At 37.9% G+C, this 17,626-nt stretch overlaps 1 protein-coding gene and 1 long non-coding RNA gene across 2 annotated transcripts; both read left to right on the forward strand.

Moving 5' to 3' along the window:
- Positions 1 to 1,653: 1,653 nt before the first annotated feature.
- LOC136284372 (uncharacterized) lies at positions 1,654 to 6,689 on the forward strand. Its single transcript, XR_010719176.1, has 3 exons — positions 1,654 to 1,707; positions 3,524 to 3,625; positions 4,620 to 6,689. It is a non-coding gene; the product is annotated as an uncharacterized lncRNA (long non-coding RNA).
- Positions 6,690 to 8,907: 2,218 nt separating this feature from the next.
- On the forward strand, positions 8,908 to 12,223 carry LOC131787471 (E3 ubiquitin-protein ligase TRIM71-like). The gene has a single exon (XM_066174555.1). It carries the CDS (start codon positions 8,922 to 8,924, stop codon positions 11,127 to 11,129), a length of 2,208 nt encoding a protein of 735 aa, XP_066030652.1. The 5' UTR covers positions 8,908 to 8,921; the 3' UTR covers positions 11,130 to 12,223.
- The last annotated feature ends 5,403 nt before the right edge of the window (positions 12,224 to 17,626 follow it).

The raw sequence follows: 17,626 nt of genomic DNA on the forward strand, positions 1-17,626 counted from the left end.
TTATTTCATTTAGTAGATGAAAGCAGATCAAAGAAGTGCTTGAAAGATTTAAATGAGGAGCTACTTTGTTGTATCTGTCGTGAACTGATAGTATTGGCACACACTTTGCCTTGCTCACACACTTTCTGTTTTGGTTGTATCAGGGACTGGCTTTGGTAAGACATATCACAGAGCATTTTTTTAGTTCTAAAGTCATCTTAACCCATAACCTTTTAACCCCTAAGGGTGATTAGCATCTAATTTCTCCTTACAATATCACCCTTAAATCACACATTAAAGTTGTGAGAATAAGGAAACAACCAGCAACGTAAGAAGTATTTGATTGTGAAACAAATTCTCCTTGTCAGCACCTTTGGGAATGTATAGAGAACAGTATGGAGAATATACACAGTGATGTAAGGGTGTAAAGGTTTAAGGTAAATCTGTTTGGTCATGTGAAATGATTTGACAGCACATTATTCAACCACACACAATAGTAGAATGTTTGATTCAGAAATAACAAAATATTCATAGGTCAAACAGAGTCATTATTTCATAAAAACTTATTAGTTCACTTGTTTTTGCAAAGAAAAGAACCTTCATACAATTGATGTGTAATCTTGAATTGCAAAGGCATAATTTGTGGACTCTATCCTATTGGTTCTTAAATTGAGCTTCTAACCAATCACATTTGTGAATTTTATTTCAGTTTAATTCACTAATGTGAATGTATTCATTGATATAATTGAAAGAGTGCTTAGAAGAATAAAATGGAATGTTAATGGAGCAAAAAGTATTAAAGTTATTTTTCTTGTTTTTTACCTAGTCATTCAAAAGACTGTCCAAACTGTAGAGCAAAGGCTCAACTCAAGTCTGCTGTACCAGTGAAGGTGATTGAATCCTTTACACCCTAACATCAGTATGCATATTCTCCATACTGTTTGCTCTACATTTCCTAAAGTGCTGACAAGGCGAAATTGTTGAACAATCAGAAGGGCTTCCTTAGTCAGTGATTATTTCCTGTATTTTCAAGACCTTAATGTGTGATTCAGAGGTGATATTGTAAGGAGAAATTAGATGCTTGTTACTCCTAGGGTTCTAAGGGTTATCAGTTGGAGGGGTGATTAGAAAAGAGCCTTAAGGTTATTTTTTATGGAACACCAACTTCTTCTTTCTTTTTTGTGAGGTAATAAAAAACAATGTGGAAGGAGAATCTTTTAGTTCATCACAAGTCATTTAAGGCTTTTTTTTCTCTCCACCTCTTCAATTTTGCTTGCGCAGTTAGTGAAAGTTAAGGTGAATTGTATTCTATTAGACTTTCTCACATTATTTAAGGGTCATGTTTTGACAGATTGTGACATCCTAGAATAGGGGTGGATTTTAAACACTGTACTTGAGATGTATTTGCTTGTCTGTCAAGACCAGTCTGTGTCAGGTCTAGATGCATTCTCTACAAGTTTAACATGCATATTTTTGTGCTCTTATCAGTGAACTGCTCTATAAACTTACTCAATGACTCAATTCTTATTCACATGTAAACAATTTTTTTTTCATTTCTGTGACATGCCCTGTGTTTTGCATATCAGAGACAAGAATTTAATTGTAATGATAATGAGTAAGTGCTAAGCTTTCTGTTTGACCTTCCAGGTGCTAGACAATACAATAAACAAAGTAGCAGAAGAAGTTCTTTCTCCAGAGGAACTAGAAGAAAGGCAGCTGAAAATTCAGGTGAGCAGTGATTTGAAAAAAAACCTTCCACTTTTATTGTTGCAGTTAAGTTTTGTATTTGATCTTTTAATAAACAAATTCTTATGAACTGAACATATCATTCCTATAACATTTTTCTTGTCTTTCTAACATAATTAAAACAAGTAATTAACAATAATTATTGTATTTCACCTCAGTGGAGATGAACAATGGTGGATATTTACCTTGCCATTTTGTGGCTCAGTTAATATCCACCAATATTCACCAACACTTTGGTGAATAACTGTTTTGATATATACCATACAGAAACCAAAAAAAATTAGTTCATTTCTGTCAATATAACGAAAAATGGTTGAAATTAATTTTGTCTCTTCACCTGCTTGGCAGTGAATAGTACTTGCTGATCTCTTCTGAACAAAGGAATCAGTACACATGAAAAGCACTATTCACCTGTGTGATATTTTCTGACAAGTGATGTTTGCATGTGTAAGATTCTTTGCGAACTGCTGTGTACAAAAGATTAAAAAAGCAAAATCAAATTTACCAGTATCGCTTTTTCATGTCATTTCACTTTTGGTTATAGAAAATTGCATGTAATATTTTTTTTGTCAATTCTCTGAAACATATCAGATATTTTTGTCTTCAAGATTGTTCTTGTTTGTTTGTTTTTAATTTTTAGCTGCTTAACCCTTTCACTCCCAAGATCTAATTAGTAATTCTCCTTACTATACGCCATACAATTCTTATGACGTTACCGTAATTTCCGGTCGTTTACCCGCGGGTAATCTGTTGATTTTGCATTAAACGCGCGCCACTGCGGGTAATAGGGAGGTGCGGGTTATGTGATAATTTTAAAATCCAGTGGTAGTTGAATTAAAAAAATTATCACCAACATGCGTTTCCACCTCTCAAATGAATTTTATTGTATTAAGAGTGCCGCAAAGCGGCACGAAAACATGATGCCGACTCGAGTTTATTTCACGCATAATTAGTTGCGCGACGAACAAATTGCTATCGGCACGCGTGAAAACAAAACCTTGATGGTGACAAAAATAATCCAAAGATATCCGGCGCATCAGTAACAAATTTCCATTTAACACTAGCTTGAGCTAAGGAGAGAATTTTCCCGTTTTAAGGGACTTTTTAGGCCCAATAGAACCGAAGATATCGATTTTTTTCAGAAATCGCCGACAGTACTTTATAATTCAAGTTTTAATATTCACCCAGCTTTTTTTCAACAAATCAAAATGACGCTGAACGATCGCTCGCACAAAATGTGGCCACAAATTCGCATTCTGTCAAGTATGAAACGTTGAGATTTGGGCATGGGCCGCTAGTGTTTTTACTGTCTTATCAATAAAGTACATGCTAATATTGACACAGAATTGTGCACGCGTCTGAATTTCTTTGACCTTTAAACTCGACAGAGACGCTTTCAAGTTTTCGAAAGTTGGATCAGACAACTTTTAAAAGACTGAAATGTATCACCTTAATGTCACGTTTTCGCCACCAAAAAGTTGAATAACATAACGTGCGGGTTATCCACCAGTGCGGGTAATCTGTTGACTTTTTTTTTCGCCGTATGCAATAATCGGCCGGTGCGGGTAATCGGCCGTGCGGGTAAACGACCGGAAATTACGGTAGTTCAGAGAATTTGGTACTGGATCAACTAATAATCCCATGATTGACATTCTTCTCTATTCTCATCACTTCCCTGCTTGATATTGTATTGATATTGTAAGGAGAAATTCTGTCTTGGTCACTTGTGGGAGTGAAAGGGTTGAGCCTCCTACATGTGACTGGTAGTGTGTTAAATAGCTTTTTGTGATGCTTTCAGTGCTACTGACTCCCACAGAAAAAGAGCAGCATCCCCATCTGTACCTACACCCCATACTCATGACCCCCTCTAAGGACTGCACCCAAAGAGGCTGCTCCCAAGGTAAGTCTGGACAATCTGTGAATTCATCAAATAGGAAATTATAAGATTAAATAAGAAGATTAAATATGAGATGGCAGCTTAACCTGTTCTCTTAAGAGTGACAAGCATCTAATTTCTCCTTTCAATATCACCCCTGAATGAAACATTAAGGTCATGAGAAAGTAGGAAATGATCACAAACTAAAAAACCCTCTTGATTGTTAATCAAATTCTCCTTGTCAGCACCTAAGGAAATGTTTAGAGAACAGTAGGGAGAATATGTATGCTAATGTTAGGGAGTGAGGGGTAAATGTCTAGAGCTCTGAGTTCAAGACTTGGACATGTTGCTGTGTTGTGTTCTTGGGTGAGACACTTTACTTTCACAGGGTTCTTTCCACCCAGGATTATATATGGATACTGCTGTCAAGGAAACCTGATGAAATGCTGGGGGGTAACCTGCAATGGACTGACATCCCATCTGGGGACAACGGGGGGGGGGGGGGGAATGTAAAACCAAAACCTAAAACATCTCATCGACCAACCAGATGAAAAGAAAATAACACAAGCAGCTAATAAGAACTGACAGTGAAAACAAACAAACTGGCTGAGGGGCAAGAAAATGAGAGTGATCAAGATGAGAGCGATATTTTTTTATCCCTCTTCTCATTAGCAGTCAATTTACTATAGTCCACTTTAATCATCATCGGCAGTCCATTGCAGGTGATGTTGACTGAGAAACAGTCACCACAGTTGCTCTTTCTCTCTCCCCCCTCCCCCTGGAAAAAGGAATACCTGATCGCAAGATGGAGCTCATTTCTGAAACAGCGACTGGTGATCAAATCCGTGGCCCTCGTCGGGAAAAGGTCATGAACAGTCTAATATGAGGTTTTTGTTGTACAGAGACGAGGCAAAGATTTCATGCAACATGGAGATGTATTAGCTTATGCTGAAACGCAAGATATTTTTTTAGTGTAAGGGAGAGACTCTTATATTCGTTGCGCGACCTTTTGTTGCAGACGGTTTCAATTTTGGAACAAAGGCTGACGATGACTGAGAATAAACTACGAGAATGCCTGGATAACCAACTGAAAATAACTCTACAGATCAGACCTAACGAGTAGCGCTATGCGGCGTCAGTATAAAGAGACTTGATCATTAGACATGTTCAGAATTCTTTTAAAACTAGTCTTTTTAAGGTAATATTGTAAACTATGAAAGAAATTTTCAATTGAGAGTCGAAAATAGTCATGGATATAGTCATGGGCATTGGTTTAGCTTGACTGTAGTCTGTTATTGGTTTAGCGAGCCTATGCCGCCCTCTTGACCAATCAGGTACGAGCCTCATCAAGATCGAGTGTGTAGTAGGGCCATTCGCATATTTCCAGCACTTCAGGCTTTTCTTTGAGTTATCTTTGGCATTTTGTTATATTTCCTTTATTGGAGCAGTTTCCAGCTGAGTATCAAAAGTGATGCTGGATTGCTTTACTTCGTTATGTGATTGGTCCAGGAAACTCGCGTCACAATCTTAACCAATCAAATGTAAAACTAAAACCAACTACGACTTGGTCACTCGCGTTTTCCCGCGCTTTAAGGAGGTTGCCTGTTTCTACTCTGTGTTCTCATTGGCTTATAATCACGATAACCTTTTTTCTGATTGGCAGTTGTCATCACTTTGGATTTGGTTTTTCGATACTCAGTTGAAAAGTGCTCGACGATTGGCAATTGTGATAAATTTGGATTTGGTCGTAGGACACTTAGTTGAAATTCACTTTTTGAGAATACAGTGGTTTATATCTATGTGTAAATATCATAAAAAGTTACTAAAGCAATATCAGAACTACAAGGAGGTAAATAAACTATTTATACCAACCTTTGCTGTATGTTTGGAATGAGAACTTGTTTTACATTTAGTCAGAGGTTGAAGTAGCTTTTTTGTGAGCTGATTTTATGTGCTGGTGTTCTCTACATTCGATGTTCTTTTGTGTTTTAAATTGTTTTAAGTTCAAATACGTATTCAGTAACTATAGATCTAGACTAAAGAGAACATTATATGTCCGCTGGTGGATACAAGTCAATAATATTTCTCACGAGTGAGAGATATTGTCGACACTCGAGGATAAATTTGTATCAACCTGCAGCTAAGTGATGCCTTCGAAGGGTTGTCAAAAAGATTTGGAGTGACTGGACTGTGATAAAAAGAAAGCAGCACTAAAAAGTTTTATTCCATCATTGTCATGCTTCCTTACCAGTTACTGGCTTAATGTAACAAACCTGCCTTCTGTGTAGAAAGGGCTTATCTAGAGTTGTGACGTATAGGTTTTACATCAAACTGAATGATTCTGCAAAGTAAATGATTCTGAATGAGGTGGGTTCCGTTAGGGAAGGAACAAGCGATGAAAGCTAGTATCACCAAGTGAAGTACTAAGGTATGGGTACATGACATAGAGATAAGGGTAGTAAAGGTGGAGATAGTTCTATTGGACTCAGAAAAAGGAGTGCAGGGTGCTAGACAGTGAGGTCAGTACTCGGGAAAAATTTTTTAAGGGGGTCGTGTGGGTTTGGATCATAGAACGATGCCGAAATAAACAACAACACCTCATGCCTCTTTCACCTTCTTAGCGGATACTATTTTGTCTCTAAGTCCTAAGCAGGACCAGGAACAAACCCCAGTTTTTCATTACTGATTTTGCATCAAGACTATCATCTTTCTGCCAAGGGTCAAAAAGAAATCTTCGCCAAAGTTGTGGGGCCATCTTCATATATCAAATTCAGGTGCTTGTTTCTTAAAAGTACCGGTAACTTAACGGGCCACAAAACCTGTTTTATAGTTAATATTTAAAATATAGAGAAGCGGGTTTGGATACCCTGACCAGTCCATTTTTAATATTTTGCTGATAGCCGGTTAAACTGTATAATTTTCAAACTTCTTTATAGCCCATCTTGATTTTAAACAGAACTGCTCTACAGGCCTCTTAAGTTACCGGGCCTTTCAAGGAAAAGGCCCCCAATCATTACACGTCTTAAACTTATCAATTAGACTAGCAAACCCATTTTGTAGTACTTGTTCCTACAATCAAGTACCAGACTGCAACAATTGAGACCAAGTGTCAAAGACTTTATTAAACTTCCTACTGAATGCTGATAGACCTGTCAATCTTGTGATATTTTTTAAATTTTTAGTTCACCCAGAAGTGGTGGTAGTTGCATAGGTCATGTTTTTTTTTTCCCCAACCCCCATCGATTAATAACAACTGCTCCCTCAGTTAGATTGATTTCCCCTTTCTCAAACTTAACCTCTCTGAATGCGCTGCTTCTATTACTTTCCGTTTAAGGAGGTAAAAGTGTAGCGTTTACCTTTCAAGTAGCCTTCCTAAGTTTGTTATCGGAGCTTAGTTAAGTGGGCGACTCCTCCATCTCTTGTCCCTCTTTTTTGACCCATTATTCCCATTAATTTTTTTCTTCACTGATATTTTTCGATTCGCTGGACGGACTTTGCCGAAAATGAGGGACTGCCCGTAGTCTAGTGCTGTTATCGCCGGTTACACTAAATAAAATGCTGTAGTTTGGTGTGAAATTTTCATAAAGGTTTGAACTAGTTTAAGTTCTCTGAACTCAAATATAAAAGAACATAAACCAATGTTTAAAAAAAAAGTTAATCGTTAACACAGTGACCGAACACAAATCAACGTGATATTCGTTGCGTTTCGTTTACCTTTTTCGTCACGAGACAAAATCATTTTCCAGATTTTAGCCGTTTAAAATGTTTAGAGTATCAATCGATGTATTCTAAAAGCTCCGTCCTGCCATCTTTTCTTTTTAAAATGGTTCAAATCTAAGATTTATAAAGCAACCAGTATAAAACGGTCGGCGATTACTCGACAGATAATTTGCACAATTTACTGTCACGCTAGCAAAATCACCAAAAGTTTGAAGTCCCTACGGCGGAGGAAATTAGGAAGGAACATGCAAGATGTTTTTGTATTTCTATGCTTTCGAACCTCTTACTAATGGAATCAGCCGGAGTTTTTAATGGTCTGGTCTGCACTTGAGAAATATCACCCAAGTAAGAAAGAGTACCTTTAACCAATTTCAGAAAGCTTTCTGACAGGTGCTTTAAATAAATTATGGCGAACCTCTGAATAAACACCTATCAAAATTGAAATCCTTTCCCAACCCTTTAGATATCCGGCACACAAGTTAGGAATACAAACGATTTCTTGCAGCATGCAGTGTGTTACGAGGAGCAAGCTTGTCACCTATTCAAATTTTCGATGTCGCAAGAGGTCAAAAAGAGGAATTCTACAGCTTTGATTATTGAGATGTCTCAATTGTTTTTAAAGGTATTTCCAGAAACCAATGTGGTTTTATTTACTTACTTAAAAAGATAGTAAATGGGCAAAATTTGAGGCAAAACTCTTCTCCGATGCAAAATGCCCTGGACCGCTGTTACATAGACTGCCACTTATTGAAAATAGTGTGGCAGAGGAGAATCGCAACTGAGCGTTTTTTTTTCCCCCTTTAACTTTCACCTAAATTTACTTGACACAATAACTGCAACAATTGGTTGTCTATGTGACCAACTGTGCACCTACCCCTCCCCTAACCCAACATTAACCCCAACTTGTTATTCGTTGACTGTTTTTGGGTTAGGGGAGGGGTAAGGGCGCAATTCCTTTAACATTGATCTTGGTCCACGAGCCGCACCAAATGCGATACGCAAACGAATCAAAATAGGTTACAACCTTTAGAGAGCTAGTTTCCCTTAATATAGGGAAGCAGATTTTACCTTTTCGTTAGTCTCTCGTCACAGCACATGAAAACCAAACATCCGTTAATTGTTTCTCTCACACTTCCTTAGAAACATTGAAATCCAGAGCTGAAGCTATTAAATGCCGCTCTAGAGAACACAAGATCTCTTCTGAATAGATCCGATTCGCTTCTTTTCATAGAATACTGATTATTTCTCGTGTGGTGTCAAAGACGTTTCTCGGAATCCCGAACTCACTAAACGGTGGTAAATGTAGCGATGATAAAATGAGGTAGATGATTTATTTCCAAACCTTCGTAGCATGTTGTTTTTCATGATACAGCGGGTAGAGCGACACATTCCGTCACGCTATGAAATCGATTTTACTACGCAGTGACAGAGAAAGTAGACAAAAGGTGGATAAAATTCCAATGTAAAACTGTCAATCTCTGCGCGAAGATCACGCGATCCTACAGAGATCTGATTCGCTGCTTTAAATAGAATGCTAATACAAGTTCAGTTTCTCAGAATCTCAAACAAAACAGGGCTGTGTTTTTCTCAGCAATTCGTGATGGAGTCGCTTCTAAAAAACCTCAAAGAGCACGTAACATGTTCGATTTGTTTGGATACTTACACCAAACCCAAGACCATTGCTTGTCTTCATACGTTCTGCTGTGAATGCCTGGAGAGACATGCACTAGCGAGACAAAAACAAGGGTTTTATCCATGCCCCGAGTGTCAGGCACAAATTGGCATCCCTGAAGGAAAGCGTTTTGATAATCTGCCGAGCAGTTTTCTGCACAACAGTTTGTTGAGTCTTCTTGCAGTTCGACGCAGTGGCGAAGGAAATGAGATCAGCTGTAGTACATGCCAGAAGAAGAGCGCTGAGATCAACTACTGCTTTGATTGCGAGAAGTTTATGTGCCCTGACTGTGTGAAAGCACACGAAGTGTTTCGAGAAACTATGTTTGAGGGACACAAAGTCACACCAGTGCGACAGTTTCAAGCTTCAGAATACGAGGCCTTGTTGAAAAGGCAGTCATTTTGCTCAGAGAATTACCACAAAAAAGATGTGATTCGCTTTTTTTGCGTTGACTGTCAAAGGTGTGTATGTCAAGTTTGCATCGCCACTGATCACAAAAGCCACGATGTTGTTCCGCTTGAAAAGGCAGCGGACGATGAAAAAGCAAACATCATTGCCCGAGCTGAGCTCGTAAAAGAGAAGAAAGAGGTCTGCCGAGATGTTATTCGTGAATTTGAGAACACGGAACATGAGTTGGAAACAAATATTACCATAGCTAAACGCCAAGTCTCTCAAGCAACCGAACAGATGATGGGAAAGCTTCGCCAACTGGAGCGTGAAGCCATTACTGCCCTCGAGAAGTCTCGCGTGTCAAGGATTGAGAAATTACATTCTGGAAAAGCATCGGTTGTGTCTTTTGAAAAGCAACTTGACCAAGCATTTGAGTTCAGTAACAACCTGGTTGAGAGAAGCTCAAGTTCAGACATAATGCAAAACAAGAAAAATGTTGAAGAACGAATCGAAGACCTCATCAAGACCACAATGCCAGCACTTCCGGTTAGTTCGTTTGTAGAATTTGTGACGACATGTAAACCAGAGAGTTTTAGTCTGGGATTTACGAAATTCTGCGAAACTGATGTGCAAGGATCGGCCGTGGAAGGACTGGATCAGAATTTACAAGCTGGTGAAGAGGCAGAGCTATTAATTTGTCTCAAATCAAGCGAAGGAGAAATCAGAAACACTCAGCACACAGATCGCGTTGAAATACACATAGACCCTGCGGATCAGGTGAGGAGCTTGGTCACGAGTGAAAAAGAAGATGGAAATTTCCAAGCCAAATTTATAACGAAAGTACCAGGTACATATAAAATAGAAGTAAAGATAAATGGACAGAAACTTGCCAAGAGTCCATTTTCTATTCTGGTCAAAGCACGAGAGTTAAATGTTATAGGCAAGTTAGACTTACATGGAGAAATGCTGCAAGGTCCTGCCGGCATTGCAGTGAACAGTAAAGGTGTTATTGCTGTGGCTGATTATCAAGGTCACTGTATCCTAGTATTTGATGAGACAGGAAAGTTTGTGCGAAAACTTGGTTCTTATGGAGACAAGGAAGGACAGTTAAACAGACCAGACGACGTCACGTTCCTAAACGATGACGAGATTCTGGTGGCGGATCAATTTAATCACCGAATACAGCAATTGAATGTACAGACAGGGAACTTTGTGAAAAGCTTTGGAAAAAAGGGAAGTGGAGATGGAGAGTTTAAGAATCCTGCAAGTGTTTGTATTACAAGTGATGGACGTTTTATCGTTGTAGCGGATTTAAATAACAGCAGAATTCAGTTGTTTACAATGGATGGTGAACCTGTGTTTGAGTTTGGAAACAGCGGTCCAGAAAGGCTGGATCATCCACTCAGCTGCGTTTGTTACGAGGAAAAGGTCATTGTAACTGACCGCGATAATAACTGTGTGAAAGTGTTTGATGAGAGAGGACAGTTTTTGTACAAGTTTGGAGAAAAAGGAAACTGTAATGGACAGTTATATCGGCCGTATGGCTTATGTGTTGACAAACATAATAACGTTTTCATATGTGATGGGGAAAATAATCGAGTTCAACAGTTTATATTGGAAGGAACTTTCACTGGAAAGACAAGTACTAATAATCAATTTGGATGGCCCTGGGGTGTTACCACAATGCTCGATGATCGAATTTTGGTCACAGACTTCAGAAAGAAAGAAGTTTACATTCTGAAATGAATGCCCATTTTTGAAAGTAACTATCAATTCTTCGTAAGCAAACCTTTTGCGAATATCTGTAAGTTTTATTGTTTTACTAATTTACGGAAAACTGTGACATGTCACGTGTCACAAGAGAACTTTAAAGAAAATGGCTAGAATCAGCAACTTGCCTTCTAATTTTTTCAAGGACACTTTCAAAGAATTGTTGATTCATCACTTCAGGAATGTGATTGTGTGAGCTTTTATTAAATTATAGTAATAGGACTGAGTGGAGTCCAATTCGGTCTGTAATCATACGAGTAATTGAAAAAATCGGAGGACCGCGAAGGGGGAGTCCCATTTTTCAATCACGAGTTTAAGAAAGAAACTAGAAATCGGTTATACATTTTCATGAAAAGATCAGAAGAAAGGTTCAGTTGCCGAAATGCGCGACAACAGCGCATGCATATGACACGCACTGTCCACTTACACAGGCATGACATGTCAACTGTTCTATTCAATTGTCCAGTTACATGGATGACACCTGCACTGTCCAATTGGTGCTCAAATCGAGCTGGTGATAACCAATCACATGCAAGAATTTTGTTCTAGTTTTGATCGACCACGAAATTGATTTCAAACGAGATTAAGCTTTGTAACCGCTTAAAGATGTAGGAGTATTGTAAAGGCAAAAAAATCACATTTCTGCCAAATAAATCTACAGTGGCACTGATTAATGTTAATTGTTGTTGATAATTTTTACTTATCAACTTTTTTCATCATGTTTAAGTCGATCTTTCCGTGAGCATATTTCGGTAGACTTTTAGTTAAGTTTAATGATGGTAATTTTCTCATCAGATTGAGCATGCTTTTGTATCAATTTTTTTTAATTAACACATTGAGAGTAGCTTGTATGATTAAGCTGTAAACAATTTGACAATTTCATAGTACTTAGTTGCTTTTGGAGGAATTACATTTAATATGTGATGAGAAACCGTGTAATAACTGAGGAGTGTTTTTGATGCATTAAGTTAGCATTTATATTTAGATACTTTATACATGGAGGAGTTTTCATGAATAAGTTCCTTTAAGTATTATGAAAATGTAAATTGATTGAATGAATTACTGATATTATAGGATATTTTCTACTGTATTCATGAATTGTTCTACAGTGCTTATCCTTTAAGTTTGTATAACATTGACCATTGTTAAAACAAATATCTTATTGGATGCATTGGGAAAGAATTTACTTGTTTGATTTTCAAAAGTGTATTACTGTGCAACAAGAATGGCTGCATGAGTAATAGATAAATTTTCTTTTTTTTCTTTGTACTAAAAACTCTTCTTTGGATGAAGTGGGCTATTGTGAATTATTTTTTGACTGTGCCAGCATCAGTTGAGAGCTAAGATGTGAAGTTCACGAGAAACCCTTTCGCATAGCTTGGTTCAGTTTAAGAGCAAAGTTAACCAAAATGTTTTCTTGCAAATTTTCATTCTTCAGAGACAGAGCAAAAATTAGATGAGGTAAAAGGGAGGACCAGGGAGGCTGATGGTTTGGGAGGCATTCCAGCTACACAGCCTCCCCTCGCCACACCCCTAGAAAGAAGAGATATTCCCTCACAACTGAGCATGACACTGGAGCTCATTGTCGGCCAGCTGGATGTGCTAGCACATTTTTGGTGCGCAAACATTTCTGAACAGGGAAGTATTGTAGAAACCAAGAACCTTGGGGGTGGGCTGGGATGTACTCCTGTTGATGATCCCATCATGCTGCCACACATTGAGGAGGTTGAAGAGGGACCCATGTTAGGGGGAAAGAAGCAAAAGAGTTTGTCCCATTCAAAAGTTTACACATATAAGCCACGAATCAATATCCATTTTAAAACACCCTTCCTCAAACAAGACAAGTCTTAGAAACGGGGGGCACGGCTTTTGGGTACCCAGTTTTTGCTACTATCTTTTACCAGTCTCTGAGAAGCATGGACTCCTTTAGCTTGAATCAGGCAGTTTCTTTTGGAGGGAGGGGATGGTAGGGAAGCACTACAATTGCTCTTTCTCGTTCTTCCCCCTTCCCTTAAAAAGGAACACTTGATCGTAGCATGGGGCTTAGTCGGGAAAGAGGTCATGAAAGACGTCATGAACAGTCTTGTATGATTTTTTTTCGTACAGAGACGAGGCAAACATTTCGTGCAACGTGGAGATGTATTAGCTTACGCTTGAACGCAGTGATATTTTATTTTTTTAAAGACATTTTTCAGTGAAGGGGAGAGACTTTATTTTTCATCGAACCCTTTTCCTTGCAGACAGTTTCGATTTTGTAACAAAGGGTGACGATGACGGAAAATAAACCACGAGAATGCATGGATAACCAGCAGAAAATAACTCTACATATCAGACCTAACAAGTACCGCAATACTTTGTCGAAAATAGTCAATGATTCTATTGGTTTAAATTAACTTTAGTCTGTTATTGGTTTAGAAAAGCTGTGCCGCCCTTTTGACCAGGAAAGAGCATTCACATATTTCCAACGCTTCAGGCTCTTTGCCAGTTTTTTTCTTTGAGTTATCTTTGGTTTTTTGCTAATTTCTTTTGTTAGAGCAGTTTCCAACTGAGAATCAAAAGTGATGCTGGATTGTTTTCATACCATATAAAGTTACTACGGCAGCACAAGAACCGCAACTAGATGAATTAACCAATTTATTTACTATTTATACCGACATTTGCTGTATATTCAAACTTTCAAAACGCGCACAACGACAGCATCAAGGAGCAAAATTCCCTATTTTGTGCAAACACTGTCCGAACAGACTGAGTTCCGAAACGTCTAAATTCAGTTAAAAGTTCAAAACTTTGCATGCTGATCAACACAGTTCGCGTGTTTCCAGTCGAGGAGCGATGTAAGCGTGAGAATGGTCCGCAATAAAACAAAACATCACTTCCCTTTCATTCCTGATTTCCGTTTTCCTTTTCCTTATTCCTGATTTTGCCAACGAAAAGCTACACCCGAGTTTGTCCGATCTTGTGCGAAAGATTTCCGAATATCGTGTCGTACTGTTAAAATGGCCGCTTGGAGAGTACTTCAAGAACACTGGAAGAATCTTGAAGTGGTATAAGAGGCTTTTGCACACTGAAACAGAGGAGAAAAATGCTCTGTCTGCAGTGGGTCGAAGGGAATTGCTATGATCCATCTCTACAACCAGAAAAAATTTTGCTAAAACCGACTGTCACTCGTCTCGGACGCAGTAATGAATATTCAGATGTTGTTATTGACAGTGTGATATCTCCTTTAATGATCAGTCGTGTTCACGCTAAACTTCATTTCAGCAATGGAAAACTCAGAATTGATTGTAAAGGACTGAACGGGCTGCTAGTCAACAAAACAAAGCGTAGCTCTGCTGTCCTATGCGATGGTGATGTTGTTGTCTTTGGAGGTGCTGGCGTTAAAACGAAAGAAGGACAGAGTTTGTCAGCTTACGATTCGGAGCTTGTGTATGTTTTTAATGAGGTCTGCCAGAATGATTCTGAAGAAGTGGGCTCCCTTGGGGAAGGAACATTAGCGATGGAAGCGTGCGAAGGCGAAGCAAACGGAAAAAGCCCGCATCACTAAGTGAAGGAGTGAGGTATGGGTACATAACACTCAGAAGTAGGGGTAGTAATGATGGAGAGCAGGGTCACTTGACCTAGAAAAGGAGTGTAGGGTACTAGACAGAGAAATAAATACTCTGGAAAAAAATTTCAAGGGGGTGGTGTGGGTTGAGATCATAGAAATTACAACAACCTCTTGTCTCTTTCGCTTCCTTAGCAGATACTATTTTGTCTGTAACTCTTAAGCAGGATCAAGATCATACCCCAGTTTTTTATTATTTTGTGATTTTGCATGAAGACTATCATCTTTCTTCCAAGGGTCAAATACACATTTTCCCCAAAGGTGTAGGGGCATCTTCATATCTTAAGTTGGGGGGCCTGTTTCTTGAATTACTGTCCCAGTAACTTAACAGGCCCCAAACCATATTTTAAAGTCAATATTTAAAGCCAATAGAGAAGCAGATTCTAACAACCCTAACCAGTTCATTTTTAATATTTTGTTGATAGTTGTATTGTATAATTTTCACAACTTTTGAAACCCTCACCTTGAATGAAAACAGACAGCTGTACAGGCCTCTTAAGTTACCAGGATCTTCCAGAAACAGGTTCCCACTCATTTCACCTCCTTAACATAACCATTTTGTTGTATGTGTTCCTAAAATCAAGTTCCAGTCTGCTACAAGTAAGACCAAGTGTCAAGACCTAATCTGAACTTCCTATTGAATGCTGATAAGCCTGTCAAACTTCTAATATTTTTGAAATTTTCAGCTCTCCATGTGAAAAGAAGACTAAGGCAACATGGAAGAGAAACAGGTAGATAAACTTGGGCTTCTGATTTAATGATTATCAAGCGGCAAATTACTATTTTTTTATATCATTTTTAAAGAAAAGGCAAAGAGAAAACAAATTTACCTTATATCTTTACCACTGAAATTAAATTTATAGGGTTATGACCCCAAGGACAGGTTATTTTCAGAGATCTAACCCAAACCATGGTTTTACACATTCAGTGGATTCAAGGCTTTCTCTATAACAGGGTTGTTGATTTTATTAAATTGTCATCTATATCTACTGTTAGCTTTTGGCCCTCTTGACAATGTTCACAAAAATAAATGTTCAGATGAAAGTTCCAGCTATAGTAAATTGAATATTATTTAGGATGAGGTCTTGTGAAATAATGGCTAAACTTTGTTTAAATAATTAGATCAAGAAAGCAACTTCTATAGATAAGTTTTAGTACCATGTAATTCTAATATTTACCTGGTAGCATATGGACATTATTAAGTTACAGACTTAATCACTTCTGAAAATCCAAGAGTTAAAAGAGATGAATTTTACATTTTATCAGGATAATCAATTTCTCAGGGTATCATTCAGTGTAGTACACTGTGTTCTGTGGCATGTATCAAAACCATTAATATTATTTTCCAATCCCAGGTTTTTGAAGTTGATCAAAAAGCTGATCCACAGGAAGAAGTAAACATCAGTGAAGGTATATTTAACTCCAAGAAGTGAATTAAACTGAAATTTATCTTATGTAATGTTACAAATGTAGGATGCAACTCTCCACTGAAGGCATCTGTCTATTGTATTGATGTGAAGAAAAAAGCCCTTAATGCCACTTTTGATAAAAAAGAGTAAATAAAGTCTGTTTGCAAGCAAAGTGACCCAACTACTGGGAGATTATTCTGGCTTCCTTAGCATGAAGCAACTAGGAGTTTCACCACTCCCCCCCCTAGATGGGATATCAGCTCATCACAAGGTTACCCCCCCAGCATTTCTTCAGGCTTCCCTGAAAATTATCTGGTACCCAGTTATACTCCTCTCACTTTCAATTTAATGCTACATGACTTTGTATATTCTCCATCAAAATTGCAAGTATTCCTCCAACAAAAGTCTGGGAGAAAATTATTATCAATTGCATTAATGGTTACATAGCCAGGGCTCATGTTAAATTTTTATTTCGTTTAGTAGATGACAGCAGATCAAAGAAGTGCTTGAAAGATTTAAATGAGGAGCTACTTTGTTGTATCTGTCATGAACTGATGGTATTGGCACACACTTTGCCTTGCTCACACACTTTCTGTTTTGGTTGTATCAGGGACTGGCTTTGGTGAGACATATCACAGAGCATTTTTTCAGTTCTAAAGTTATCTTAACCTGTAACCTTTTAACCCCTAAGAGTGATTAGCATCTAATTTCTCCTTACAATATCACCCTTAAACCACACAGTAAAGTTGTGAGAGTAATAGAAACAACCAGCAACTTAAGAAGTCCTTGATTGTGAAACAAATTCTCCTTGTCAGCACCTTTGGGAATGTATAGAGAAACGTATGGAGAATATGCACAGTGATGTTAGGGTGTAAAGGTTTAAGGTAAATCTGTTTGGTCATTTGAAATGATTTGACAGCACATTATTCAACCACACACAATAGTAGAATGTTTTGATTCAGAAACAACAAAATAGTCATAGGTCAAACAGAGTCATTATTTCATAAAAACTTGTGTAATCTTGAATTGCAAAGGCATAATGTGTGGACTCTATCCTATTGGTTCTTAAATTGAGCTTCTAACCAATCACATTTGAGAATTTTATTTCAGTTTGATTTACTAATGTGATTATATTGATTGATATAATTGAAAGAATGCTAAGAATAAAATGACATGTCAATGGGGCAAAAAGTATTGAAGTTATTTTTCTTGTTTTCTACTTAGTCATTCAAAAGACTGTCCAAACTGTAGAGCAAAGGCTCAACTCAAGTCTGCTGTACCAGTGAAGGTGAGTGAATCCTTTACACCCTAACATCAGTATGCATATTCTCCATACTGTTTGCTCTACATTTCCTAAAGTGCTGACAAGGAGAAATTGTTGAACAATCAGAAGGGCTTCTTTAGTCAGTGATTATTTCCTGTATTTTCATGACCTTAATGTGTGATTAGAAAAGAGCCTT

The sequence above is a fragment of the Pocillopora verrucosa genome, chromosome 11 (genome assembly GCF_036669915.1).
Source record: "Pocillopora verrucosa isolate sample1 chromosome 11, ASM3666991v2, whole genome shotgun sequence".
NCBI classification, from domain to species: Eukaryota; Metazoa; Cnidaria; class Anthozoa; order Scleractinia; family Pocilloporidae; genus Pocillopora; species Pocillopora verrucosa.